Source organism: Podarcis tiliguerta (assembly GCF_965153285.1).
Source record: "Podarcis tiliguerta genome assembly, chromosome: 6".
NCBI lineage: Eukaryota > Metazoa > Chordata > Lepidosauria > Squamata > Lacertidae > Podarcis > Podarcis tiliguerta.
In genome coordinates this window covers 39,439,830-39,453,419 of record NC_139539.1, presented here as the reverse complement: position 1 = coordinate 39,453,419, position 13,590 = coordinate 39,439,830, and the positions used below count along the sequence as shown (strand labels likewise).

At 41.8% G+C, this 13,590-nt stretch overlaps 1 protein-coding gene across 1 annotated transcript; it reads right to left on the bottom strand.

Annotated features, from left to right (window-relative positions):
* Positions 1-3,443: 3,443 nt before the first annotated feature.
* Positions 3,444-13,569, bottom strand: CTSE (cathepsin E). Its single transcript, XM_083447204.1, has 9 exons — positions 13,476-13,569; positions 12,771-12,927; positions 11,609-11,726; positions 9,688-9,806; positions 8,707-8,906; positions 8,357-8,479; positions 7,532-7,673; positions 5,950-6,048; positions 3,444-4,877 (listed from the first exon to the last, which is right to left on the bottom strand). Exons 1-9 carry the CDS (start codon positions 13,529-13,531, stop codon positions 4,713-4,715), a joined length of 1,179 nt encoding a protein of 392 aa, XP_083303330.1. The 5' UTR covers positions 13,532-13,569; the 3' UTR covers positions 3,444-4,712.
* Positions 13,570-13,590: the final 21 nt, after the last annotated feature.

Below are 13,590 nucleotides of genomic sequence, written 5' to 3'. Positions count from 1 at the left end.
CAGCATGGGCCTGCAGAAATTTTCCTGATTATGAATTACAATGACACAATCTTTGGGAGACACAGCAAAGTAGATTTGCTTGTTTATTGACTTTCAGCTTCTGGGGAAATAAAGAGTAAAGTAAGCATAGTGCTGGCATGTGACTCTCATACCAAGAAACCCCGGCAGTAAAAGCAAAGCAATTTATGAGTCAGAACTGCAAAATCATAAGATTGTCCTAAAATTCACAAGACTTCTAAAACAAATATTTCTATCTATAAGCTCATCTGGCTTTTTAATGATACTGCTTCTGGGAACCTAATTTGGATTGTATTTGTCCTTAAAATACCTGAGACAAGGCTGAGGTTTGGTTTCCATTTTATTGATGATGAACTCAATATATGTTAAAAGATGAAAGTAGTATACTGGATGTTGATCAGGAACTGATTTCCTATGGCTCTCCAGGTGTTGTGGACTAAAGCTCCCATCCTCCCTGACCATTCACCCTGACCATTCACCCTGTTGGCTAGGGCTGATGGGAGTTAGAGTCCAATGCAGGAATTACAACTAAATTTCATTTGTTATTTGAACACGTGGGAACAGGAAACTCCCTTATATTGAGTCAGATAATTGGCATGGCCGGATCATTATTGTCTGCATCAGCTTTCCTTACCCTGGACTCCAGCTCCCCTCAGACCATGTCAGCATGGCCAATAGCCAGGGATGATGGGAGCTGTAGTGTGACAACATCTGGAGCAGGTTAGGAAAGACTGGTTTACACTGATTGGCAGCCGCTCTCCAAGATTTCAGAGAGACATGGTGAACAAATCAGTCACTTTCAGTTTTCCCTCAGTTTTCCAGTCTTACGTTCAGCTCACCCCATTTCTATATCTGTTGCATTGTAGTTATATTTTTAAAAGGGAGAGCAGTATAAAAATAATTATATATATACTGCATCTGCATTGATAACTTGCAGGCAGGTAAACATGTAGATTTCTTCCTTTGAAAAGTATTATGCTGAAGGAGATATCAGTGGTATTATGTATATGGGTTATGAGCTGATACAAACATGCAGAAGAAACATGTTACAGACCGTCCTTGACTGTACCACTTCAGAATGTAGGTGGGGGACATTGCTTGTTAAACTTCCTAGTGTATCAGACAGTTGGAATCTGGCCTAGCACCCAAGTTCCCTGTAGAGAGTTTTTGAAATAAAGTGTTGAAACGAAGAAAAAACTGAAACAAAACCCATCACCTCTTTACCATTGTTATCTAGGAGTGTGGTTTTTTAAAAAACTTCTGAATTGGCTCTTTGACTATGAAATCACATGTTCTGCTATAGGTTGCTGAAGAGGCAGATTGCAGCTGTGAATCACAGTAGTTATATGTTTTGATGTGAGGATTACTGAAGAGTCATGAAAGCCTTCAATCTCACTTCCTCTTTGAGCTTCTGATTCTCTTAAGGACAGAACCAGAAGTGATTTGCAATAAACTCACTTCTGTTTCCCAGTGAAATTCAGCTTCACTTCCCAGTGAAGGCAGTGAATGTCCTGTGTGTCTAGAGGCAGTGGAAGGATGGATGGCGGCTAATGGATTGAGGTCGAATCCTGACAAGATAGAAGTTATTGTTTCTGGGGGACAGAGGACGGGCAGCTGTGGGGGACTCCCTGTTCCCAAATGGTGTAACTGTGCCACTAAAGGACCAGGTGCGCAGCCTGGGAGTCATTTTGGACTCACAGCTGTCCATGGAGGTACAGGTTAATTCTGTGTCCAGGGCAGCTTTCTACCAGCTCCATCTGGTACGCAGGCTGAGACCCCACAGGGCTGCAGACTGTCTCACTAGAGTGGTACATGCCCTGGTTATCTCCTGCTTGGACTACTGCAATGTACTCTGTGTGGGGCTATCTCTGTAATAACTGTTCTTCCTCTCATATGTTGTTAGGGACAGATGACCTGCTCCCACTCCCAGGAGCATGGCTGAGCCAAGACGCTTTGCTCTCTCAAGTGCTGGCACTGCCTTTACTGGAGAGGTACACTCCAAAATTCTATGTAGCATAGAAGGGCCCCAGCTGCTCCTCTCTTGTGTATTTAACTGCTCATGTGAGCACACAGTGTACCTGTCCATTGGAGCAGAACTCACAGAAGGTTGCAGTTCAGTTTGCTTAAGGATGATTTTTCAAGTACACCCAGAAACTGAACTGCAGTCTTTAAAGGGGTAGACCATGTGCGAGCAGGTATCTGCACAAAACATTTGGTGAAGATAACAAAGAGAAGATGAGTACAGTGCCTGCCAGTACACTGATGGGGGTGAGGGTGGAAGTGCTATACTGATAGTATTTCAGTTGAAGCCTGGACATGTGGTCCTTGAAAGTATTGAGCTCTGAGCCTTATGTTGATCCATTTCTGGAAAAGGAATCCTTTGGGGAAATTAAATATAGCCTCATAATGATGTGCAACAATAAAAGGATAGCAGTCAGTTAAGTTTTACTCATAGCAGACCTTGAAACTAATGGGCCTAACTTAATCATGTTAATTTCAATAGGTCTGCTCTGAATAAAATTTAGTCAAATGCCACCCAAAATCTCTTTAAATAAGGATTGGTGTTCCAAGCCTGTCATGTCATGAACAGAAGCTTTCTGTATACCTCATTGTCATGGGAGTCAGTGAGGTGGATTTTCAACCTGATAGGGTTATCAGGGGAACAATAAGCCTGCCTTTCCTCTGGTCCCAATTTCAAAGGAAAGGAAATGCCTGTAGTTAAATAGAATCAAAGGCAAAAGTGCAGGCTACACATTCAGCTTCATATCTATCGGGCCTTAGTTCCTTATCTGCTGCCTTCTGTGATATTCCCAAGATGTGTCCTGCTTTTGTGTTGTGTACACTTTCTTAACACAAGAGTAATCCTTGACTTTAGCATCAGACCAAACTCTTAGGAGTTGTATAAATCAGGGATGCGCACACTAGTAAATATATTAACGCCCTCAAAGTCCACCTGCTAGAGTCAGATGCAAAGTAGTAGATCAGCATTTAGAACTGAGCTAGAAGTCCTCATTCACAAGCTTTCTTCATTTTAAGTGCCTAAATTTTTTTTTAAAGCCCATTTGTTGTTCCTATTGTTAAGCAATTAGGTGTCAAAACTCTTACATCTTATACCTTTCCTGCATATCATCCTGCAATATAACAGTAAATTCCCATCTTATCTTTCTTCTGCCTTTGAAATGTGAGAAATAGCATTCTTCAATCCTGGGTGCTAGTTAACCCCTTGAAGAACATTAGCATTTTTAAACATATTTTTTTGTAAACCACTTGGAATTTTAATTTAAGATCAAGTGGTGTAGAAATGTTATGAAGTAAATAATCAAGCAAGCAATTCTTTTATATTTAGGCCAACATACCTTGCTGTCATCAGATGTTTTAAAGATGTGCTAAGACGCAAGTTAAATTACAATAAAACTGCTACAAAATTCTTCTTGGCAATTTTATTCATTTATTTGTTAAGCTCATTTGCAGAGCAAATACGGTGGCCCCATACCAAATTCAATAATGATAAAAACACAGTATTGTAACCAAAACATTAAAGTCATTATAATCATATCAGAATCTGAAGCAGCAACACCAGTAACTGGTCTGGGCCTGACATGTTACTTCCAAATAAGGAGATGGTCTGTATCTGAATGGGTGACTGCCCATGAACCACATGAATGCCACCTTGGGTCCCATGAGAGAAGATAGGCAGGATATCAATGTATGTATGTATGTATGTATGTATGTATGTATGTATGTATATAAAATGTTTATAGAAGCCAAAGTATTTCTCAAAAGTCCAAGTTAGCAACACCGATGTTAACCAGTTGTTCCTTGCCATGTAGCAAAATTAAAACCATCTGTTGGTATTCAACTACATTTTTTCCAGCAGTGCAAATATTAGTGCTAGCACAGCAGGACTTTGCCCCATCTTCTCCCCCTTCAGCCCAGAACACACCACCCCCAAATCTGCTTTGGGGGAATTGGGGGAATTCCCAAAATAACTTTAGAAGGTGCAGATTAAGAGGGAGAAGAGGGGGAGAACATTCCACTGCCCAAGAAGAAATCTTTGAACATTGAATGTTCTCCTTAGCGCTACAGTGAATGCAACCCATTTAAATTAGGTGTTGAATTGTGATACTTCATCTAGCCCTGTATTATTCTTCCTTTCCAGAAAAACACCTAGATAACATCAGCATTGCAGGAACCAAGTATTATTTCAGGAAGACAGAAAGCACTTTATAAGGGGACTCCGTTGATTAAAGAATTGTTAATTAATCCCCTGTCTTTTGTTTATCTATATAAATTTAAAAACAGTTGCATATTGTGAAAACTTTACCATAAGGTGCCTTTTGAAATATTGAAAAAAGTGATATGAACAGTTCAAGAACTTACAATGTAATGAACAAAATGCTGCCAGTTAAAAATTAACTACCTACCTCCACATTTTCTTTTACAGTAACAAATCCGAAGAACAACAGCAAAGCAAAAAGGCATGCCAATTTAAGTAATTAAGGGCACAGTCTCATTTTCTCTTTGTTGCATGAGAAGGAAGGGAACGGGAATCTCATGCGAACAGGTCAATCAGTGATTGTGACACTAGAATCTGAATCTAGTATTGATCAAAGTGTTTGTTCAAAAATAGAAAAGAAAACCTTCAAGTGACATAATAGAGCCTGGTGCGTTGACTCCCATACTTCCCAAGTGTCTTACAGGACAGCAGGAGCCAACCCCACTCTGTTATTTCCACGGTCAAAGACAGAGTAGTATTGACCAATGAAAACATCGCCCAGAATCCAGAGCGGTCCAGCTGGGGGTTGCATGTCTAAGCCCTGGAATCCGCTGGTGCAGAGTGCCATCCCATCGCTATTCTCCTAATGGGGAAAGAAACAATTATAGATGTGAGGGCAAACAATATTAATTTATCAGGGAGCAAATCATTCCCAATCCAGGATGCCAACATTCTGTACACAGAAAAGGAGTTTCATCCATTGAACTGAAAATGCTTTGCTACAGGCTGTTTTTACCATTTTATATTTTCAAAAGGCAAATAAAGTGGAAGCACTGAGAGCACCACAAGGCAAGGACAAATCCTGATGGCCAGTTTGAAACCCCACTGGTAGTTTCTGGTTCCTATCTGCAACACAACCCACAAGGTCCTCTTGCTCATGGGTTGGGAGTTAGACAGGATAAAGGAAAGTAAGTTGCCTGGAGCTTTCTTTCCTTCAGTTTGGGTTCTACTTGTTTTGCTGTATTTCATTCACCTAAGCTAGAGAGAAGTGAGGCAACTGGACTCAGAGAATGCATGCTGTGTCCTCTGACACCCTTCACGCCAATCACGCTCCTCCTGGTATCCTTTCAGTAGGAAGGAAGTTTCCCTATCACTGATAAAAGGATCCAAAGGGAGCTAGGGTTGCCTTCCAAACTCAATCTTCCTTATGCATCCTTTCAATGGCAAGGGCGCCTTGCCACAAACACACACTCTTAATTGTGTGTGCACATGCCCACACCTTGTGAATTATTATGTATCATCATTTACTTGTACAGATTAAAATTCCCCCTTGACATATAAGTAACAAGCATGCATGGAAGCTGTGGCCCTTTCGTCCCTTCTTAAACTGTTTTGATTGTAGAGTTCAATTAAAGAGGGTTAATAGGTAACCAATTGTCATTACACAATCCAAGCTATGCAGCTCTAGGAGTTCTGCCACAGTTCTGTTTTGTTTTGACCTATTTGACGCATGATCCCTGTACAGACTTTTCTGAATCTGAGTTCATGGAAAAGTTTCTTAACGAGGAAACTATTATTCCGAAAGAAGAACTGTTCTCGTGCCTCTTTCCTCAATGTGGAGCTAAAGAAAGATCTCACAAAACTAGCCCATACTTCCTCACAAACGTCAGTCATTCTTGTCTTGCAGAAGAGGACCCAAGAGAGAGAGGACTTACCTGGAGGGTGTAGGCCCCTGGGGAAAGAGTGTAAGGGATCCCATTGATTGTGAAAGTAACGGTAGGCATTACGTTCAGGTTGCTGCATTCCATGGCATACTGCAAAACAACGGAGATGCTTGCTATGGTCCAAATACAGATTTTTGAAGTAAAACCAACCAATAAAAGAACCTACCTATGCAATTTGGGGAAGGGAAGTCTACCTACAGGAGAAGAAACAATTGGATGCATTCTTTCGTGGACTGGGTCATTTAAAGTTATGTGCATGTAAAGGCATTGCCTCATAAATATGCATTTCAAATTGCATAAGGGGGGAAAAAGCTTGGAAGTAACAAGTTATAGCAGAAAAAAAACAGCTGTCAGTGAAAAGGTTACACATCCCCCTTTCTCCCTATCTGTATTTCAGCAGCATGTGGCAGTGGAGGAATGAGGCTCATGAAGTGATCCTCAATATGAGAATTAGGGGGTTACAAGCATATCCCTCTTTTCAGCTGTGAAATATTAGAGCAAGCTGCATGATTCCCTGGGTTTTGGCCATTTTCAATTTCAAGCATCTGACTGATTTTCATGACAGCTTTCTCCCAAAGAACTTCCTAAATTCATCTGGGCTGTCATTTCAGAGAACTCACCCGCAAAAACCATCTCCTTCCTCCAAAAAAAAGACCCTCACTTGAAAACTGTATTTAGCAGACACTTATGAATACTTAAAGTGGCATGTCAAATGCAGTACAAAGTAAACAACAACCAAAAACACCCCAAACCTAGATAGGTATTAATACGGATGGGCAAATTAGTCAATTTCAGTTTCTCTCAGTTTGCAAACAAACAACAACCAATTAATTAGCCTTCATGAAAAGCCATCAAGATTTTAGTGAAGATTTCCCCCAACACACATATTTTTCTATGTAATTTGTTTAAGATATATATTTTTGCAAAGCAGTTTCCCCCAATATCATGCATCTTTGCATTTTATTTTCACTAATAGATGCATTTATATGCACACTTTATACTAGTATGTGCATTTTCATACACATTACAGTGGTACCTCTGGTTATGAACTTAATCCGTTCCGGAGGTCCATTTGTAACCTGAAACTGCTCGTAACATGAGGCGCACTTTCGGTAATGGAGCCTCCCGCTGCCGCCACGGTGCCAGCGCATGATTTCTGCTCGCATCCTGGGGCAAAGGTCACAACTGGGAGCATCTACTTTTGGGTTAGCAGAGTTCATAACCAGCAGCGTTCTCAAGGGAGATGGTACATAACACGAGGTTCCACTGTACATGGCTGCAAAACAGCATTGCAAAATTCAGAGAAGTGCAAATTCAAAAAAGGATGCCTGTGTTTCTCATTCGTGCTCTTTTGGAAGGTGCAAATCAGGTAAATTCACCGTTAAATGTGAATTGGGACAAATCCCACCCCCCAATTCCTAATGATGGAGAAAAGGCAAAGGAGGACCAGGAAGCCCTAAAACCTGCAAAAAGTAAAACAGAAGTGCAAGGAGAAAAGTATAGAGCTTGCCCTAGATGTGTGCCACTCCATCTGAGATGCTCCAGTGAGTTTCTTTTCCAAATCAGAACCTACCTCCCCATCCATAGGTACTGCTCCAATTAATGTCTGCATTCGCTTTATATCTTCAGAAGGACCTGTGATGAGAGACGTCCCTGTGTCCACTATAGCTTGGCATCCTTCTGCACAAAATTCAATTGTTCCACCCACCTGGATACTGAAAAGAAGGACAATGAAATCAGCCCTGAATAAAGGGTGTGGATCAGGGGTAGTCAATCTTTTTCAGCAGGGGGCTGGTCCACTGTCCCTCAGATCTTGTAGGAGGCCGGACTATATTTTGAAGGGGGGGGGGGATGAATTCCTATGCCCCACAAATAACCCTGAAATGCATTTTAAATAAAAGAACACATTATACTCATGTAAAAACACGCTGATTCCCGGACCGTCCCCAGGCCGGATTTAGAAGGTGATTGGGCCAGATCTGCTAAGCTTCAAAACTACAGGCAGCATCTGCCTCCTTTACATAACTGGGGAAGGTAGCCTGAAATTTCTGCACCCGAGGCAATTGTCTAATAACGCTTTCCATCAGTGCAAGGATATCTGCTTGTACAACAGAACTTCCCCCCTCCCCCCACCTGTTCTGGGGAGCAGATTTGGGAAGGGCACAAGGCACCCAGGGGGAGAAAAGTGGGAAATGTCCATTGCACAAGCAGATATCCTTGTGTGATGACAGAGCATGCTAGTTGGATGCTGCCTTCAGTTCCCTGGATTTTGGCCTTTGTTGATGTCAGGAAAGCATATTACTGATTTTCATTGCAGCATTCTCTCTACAAACTTTCCCATCTTTTTCTGTGCTGTCATTTCAGAGAATTCCAACACCGAGAAATAAGAGGCACTTACTTATCCAGTTGAATCTGCCAGTATCCCTGTTTAGTGACTGGAATCCAGTTGAGCCTTCCACTAAAATGGGAAGGATCAAACCCACCAAAGATCAGCTCTCCTCCTATAGAGGAATCTGGGTTCCTGGAAAAGAATTGGGATTTCTTTTGATGTGGGACTTTCCATCAGTGTAATTCCACTTTACTCCACTGATATTTCACATGAATTCCCTGCGTCTTTTAAATCTCTGCATGTTTAAATAGTCACCATCTGCTTGCCTTTTGGTCTCAGTTTTCATTTATTTTATTTAATGCAGATGCTGGCCTTGAAAGACAAGCCAGTGACTGGCATTGTTGGTCATGTTCTCATACCTGTTCAGGTAAACAGAGAATATTGGCAAGTTCACCAAGTTTTGAGCCATCATATTATCAAAGACGGGGGTGACTCCATCCACCGCCAGGGAGGGGTAGGCCAGACCAAGGATCCCATCAAATTCTGAATCCAGAAAGGTGCTGCCAGGCTCATTGACACTCTCTGCAAACTGCTGATTGGCTACAGTGATTCCTTCAACCTGGAGGGCAGAAGTCCTACACATTATTTCTCATCCTATGGTCACGTAAGAAACCAGTTATGGTGAAACCCACAAGGTAAAGTTCAGAGAGAACGAAACATTTGGGATATTAGTATTATTATTAAAATTTATTACCTGTCATTCATCTTAATGTTTTAGGGCTAGTTACAACAATTAAAACACAATGTTAATATCAAAACACAATAGTAAAAAAAAGTTTAAAGCCAAACTTAAAATTACAGAAATTATGTACAATGAAAGATATAACAAGGAAACATGAGAAAAGACTGGAGTTGATGCCTGACTACACAGACTCAGCCAAGGCCTTGGACTAATAATAATAATAATAATAATAATAATAATAATAATTGTACCCTGCCTATCTGACTGTGTTGCCCCAGCCACTCTGGGCTGGTGCCAGTTTAAAGTATATCATATTGGGATGTAAAGACTAATAGTCTCAATCAATGTGAGGCAGTTTCATATGTTCAAGGTGCAGTAAATATTACAGGAGAATCTCTTACAGCCCAAGACATTGTAGTCATTTTCTTTGAACATCCTGATTTATATGAACTAGGAGTGCTGAGCATCTTCTAAGATCAGGTCCTTTGGAGCTAGGAAGAGTTCTAGACTTGAAACCCTGAGAAAAACAAGGATGCCCTCTGCCCCTCAAAGGTGTTCATGTGTGGCCCTGTCTTGTCCAGGTAACACTCAAAAGAGAACAGGATATGATAAGAAGGCTTTGAGAAGCATAAAAGAAAGAAGTGGGTCTTTTACTCACAGTCACTTGATCCATTCCAATTATTCCCGTCAAGCTACCTGTGCCATATTGAATGGAAAAAGCAGTCCCCACTTCGCTGTAGGTGCTGGATTGTGATGGCTGATACCTGGAGTGTGTAGCTGTGGGGGGTTTTAAAGGGGGGGGAATTGTGAGAACACTGCAGGAGTAAAATATGGCACTCCATAACAGGCATATGACGAACAATATGGAACTATAGCGGCATGAACCCTCATTGCCCAGCCCAGCACATACTTACCCTCAGAAGTGCCATTGTGTTCAATCGGTCTTTCTTTCAAGCAAGAATCTAGTGCAATGATGCAGATAGATTCCAGTGAAAAGTACTGCATATGTTTTGGGGTGAATCAGGTGATATTTGTTACTGCCTTTTCAGGATGACAATACACAGCCAGTAATTACATCTTAGAGTAACACCTGAGTTATTGGGGCCTGTATTAATCAGTGTGGATTGGTGACATTTGATAACAAGAAACCTGAGGAATGCCCTAGAAATACCCAGAGATATTGTATTAATTATCCAACAAGTATTAATTATCCAACAAGTAGTACCCCCCCAAAAAAATCTGTCCATATTAAATCGAGGGGGGATATGAGACGCAATTCTGATGTGGATGACATCATGTGGGTACTTTTATCCAGCACCATTTCCCCCCAAAATTGCTGTGTGGAAACAACCTTGGTCTCACTGAACACAGCAAGACTTACTCCTGAGTTAACATGCAGAAGACTACAGTCAATTATTTTGCATTCACTATTTGACAATTCTTCCAGCGCCTCGCTTATTTACACAATAATTTTTTACTTAGAAAAATCACCCCAAGCTGCTTTTTCCTATCACCATTCCTCAGGAAATCTGTCTGAATGTATTCTTTTTTTTCATCATTTATCATAGTAAATGCGCCTCCCTGTGGTGAAATCATGATCACACCCTGACAAGCAAGAAGAAGTAAGACTTAACACAAAGATTTCCATGGCTAATCATTTCCCCTCCAGACTGTTCCTCTTTTTTCCCTTCTTTACAACAGATTCTTCCTGTGCTCATATTCATTTTATAGCAAACACTTTCCAATCACAAGAGAGTAACTTGCAACACAATCAGCAGGGGAGGAAGATAATTTGACTCCCATTTTACAGATGGGATAAAGTACAGTTTACATACCGCAGCCACCAGATGGAGCCCACTTTAATTTGTATCACACAGAAGCCATGATGTGATGTGATCTATATCCAAGTATCAAGCTACTACAAACAGCCATATGGAAAGATCGGTGGGAGGTGTAGGGGGAATTGCCTGACCCTATGATGAAAGGCCTAAGTGTGTGTGCTTTTCAAATAAGGTTTTATTAAAGCTTTCCATCAAACACAACTTGCCCTGAGGGCCACATTTCCTCATGAGCAATCTTTCAGGGGCCATATGCCAGTGGCAGGTGAGCAGAGGTGAAGAAGCAGGTGGAGAAACAAGGGAGTCAGCTCCATGCAAAGCAGAGGCTTACACACATATCCCTCCATCCAGGCAAGCAAGAGGCCCGATCACAATTCAGAAACAAGTTCTGGCTGGGCAAAGCACTCGAGGATGGGTGTGGAGCAGAGGTGTCTCCTGAGGGCGAGATAAGAGAGCTCTGGAAGGCCTGAGGTTCACCACCTCTGAACTGCATGGTAACAGTTTGCACAGAGCACAATTTAAAGTGGGTTCTTCATGGGTCTCCATGATATGTAAAATCAAGATGTGATTTGTACATCAGGATACAAAGCGATTTGTAACCAAGGAACCTGACCACTGCCTTCGCCTCAGGGAGTTGACCCTTACATATCACTTTTTTTTGCAGCTTATAGTGAATTTACTCTTTAAACACAACCAAAGTCCACCCGCACCCCATTCCTCTCCTCCCACCCCCATCCATACCGCAAGCTTTGCTGACACAGTAAACGGATGGCACCCAGAGGTTGGAGGAACCTGTGTCAAAGAGCACAGTGAAATTCTGAGGAGGATTCCCGATGGAGATCCGTCCAAAATATTCTACCTAGCAGAAAGGAAAAAAACAACATTTCTTTTCCAGATATTGTGATGGGGAAATACTCAGCGCAGCCACAGAAAAGCAGAAACCTTTCCCAACCGTTGCCCATTCGGCGTTTGCAATATGCCCCTTTGCACAGACATGTGGAATTAGGGACTTCGAAAAAGAGACCTGAACTTTAGCTTTGTATCTTGACCTAGAAGTACACAGCTAATGTGATATACCATCCCAACTTTCTAACTAGAACATCTTATTGGTGGAAAGAATGGGATTCTTTCCCCACGATGCCCCTTCAGATAGCAATAATGCAACAACATTGGGGAAGCATCACAGAATAGCTAACAAAGCAAAACAATGCATAGACAATCCAGTATAAATCCATCACTAATGCACTATTATTGCACCAGGGACATGTTGCAGAATATACTAGAGGAGCGGCGAGATAAACACCAGTCTGGCGGGACTGAAAGAGAGGCAGAGAATTAGATGGTATCCTGGTGGGGATTGTGATCTGATATGCAGCAGTGGATTTCCTGCTTGTAGGTGTGCTTTGCTGCCTGCTTCCACCCGTGCTGAACTTGTAAATTTGTAAATGCCTTAAGTCTCCAGTGAGCTCTCCTCCAAAGGAAACCAAAGCTGGGTTAAGTGCTGCCCTTGGAACTTCTCGTTGCTTGGAGGAAGTGGGGAGCACATAAAATTATAATTATGTTCTTCCCCACATAAGGGAAGTAAAATGTAGAAATAATTGGATTCATTACATATATGCATATACTGAATGGAACCTTTTGTCTGAGACCAGAGCTGCTTTTCAAAGTGACCCATCAAAAAGAAAAGGAATAAGCCAACAGCTTGCAGAGCAGATATATGGCAAGGTGCCATATATTATCTAATTTCTGAATTTGAATAGATTCGGTTGAAGGGGGGAGACAGGGAGCTTGTCTAAAGGTCCTTCATGCAAAAACCACACACAACAACAACAATGCAACATCTGTCTCCTTTGTCGCTGCTATATTGCTGCTTCTCATGGTTCCGCTCCAGCTCTTAACTTACATCAAAATAATTGAGGAGTGGCTCATTGGCTTCCTGGATAGCCGAGCAGTCCTGGGTGTACTGGATCATATCCAACTTGTGGGCCTTCCAGAACTGAGACAGCTGCCCACGTTCCCTCAAAGTCTTCCTCAAAGATTTATGTCTTCTCAGGGGAACTCTGAGGGGAAGCAGAAGAGGGCGAAAAATACGCTAAGTAATGCTGCAGTGTAAAAACTAAGAAAAGCATTCTTATGAGGAACAACTATACAGTAGTTGCCACCAACTCTATGGTTTTTATTGCTCATATCTTTAGAACTCTGTCCATGGCGTATTTCTTATGAGTTCACCTCTGGCTTTGTTGTTGTTACCATGAGATAGTTATTGCCTGATATCAATAGAAAGCCAACCTAGATGAAGTGGCAAATATGTTTTCTGCAGTTGGCCATTATTTGCCATGTATTGTTATGCACTCTGTGGATCCCATTAGCAACGCTCCACACAGTGTGAGATTTGATCCCCACGCGCCTTTGCTTTGGAGCATCATTCACCACACATTCTTGGTGCATTTGTGTGCCAATGTTGGAAGTCTGTGTGCTGTAACAAATTTGGGACGCTAGTTTTAAGTGTCCTGCAGTTTGCAGGATTGAGCCTCACAGCTAAGCCTTGTGACTGGGCAACGTCTACTGCTTGAAAGAAGAAAAAATAAAGCCATGGAAATGTGCTTACCTGTGAAATCCACTGGCCAGCCAAATGCAAAACATGAAAAGGATCAACGGCTTCATCCTGGCAGTACAGGTCTTATGCTTTCCTTGACTTGTAACAACTGAACAAAGGCTTTGTA

Excerpts from the sequence above, each read along its gene's own strand:
- CTSE (XM_083447204.1), bottom strand. The coding sequence starts at position 13,531 with ATGAAGCCGTTGATCCTTTTCATGTTTTGCATTTGGCTGGCCAGTGGA. Across the intron at positions 11,727-12,770 it reads CACTCCTCAATTATTTTGAT|GTAGAATATTTTGGACGGAT; the intron begins GTAAGTTAAGAG and ends CCTTTCTGCTAG. Across the intron at positions 7,674-8,356 it reads TGGCAGATTCAACTGGATAA|TATCCAGGTGGGTGGAACAA; the intron begins GTAAGTGCCTCT and ends CCTTCTTTTCAG.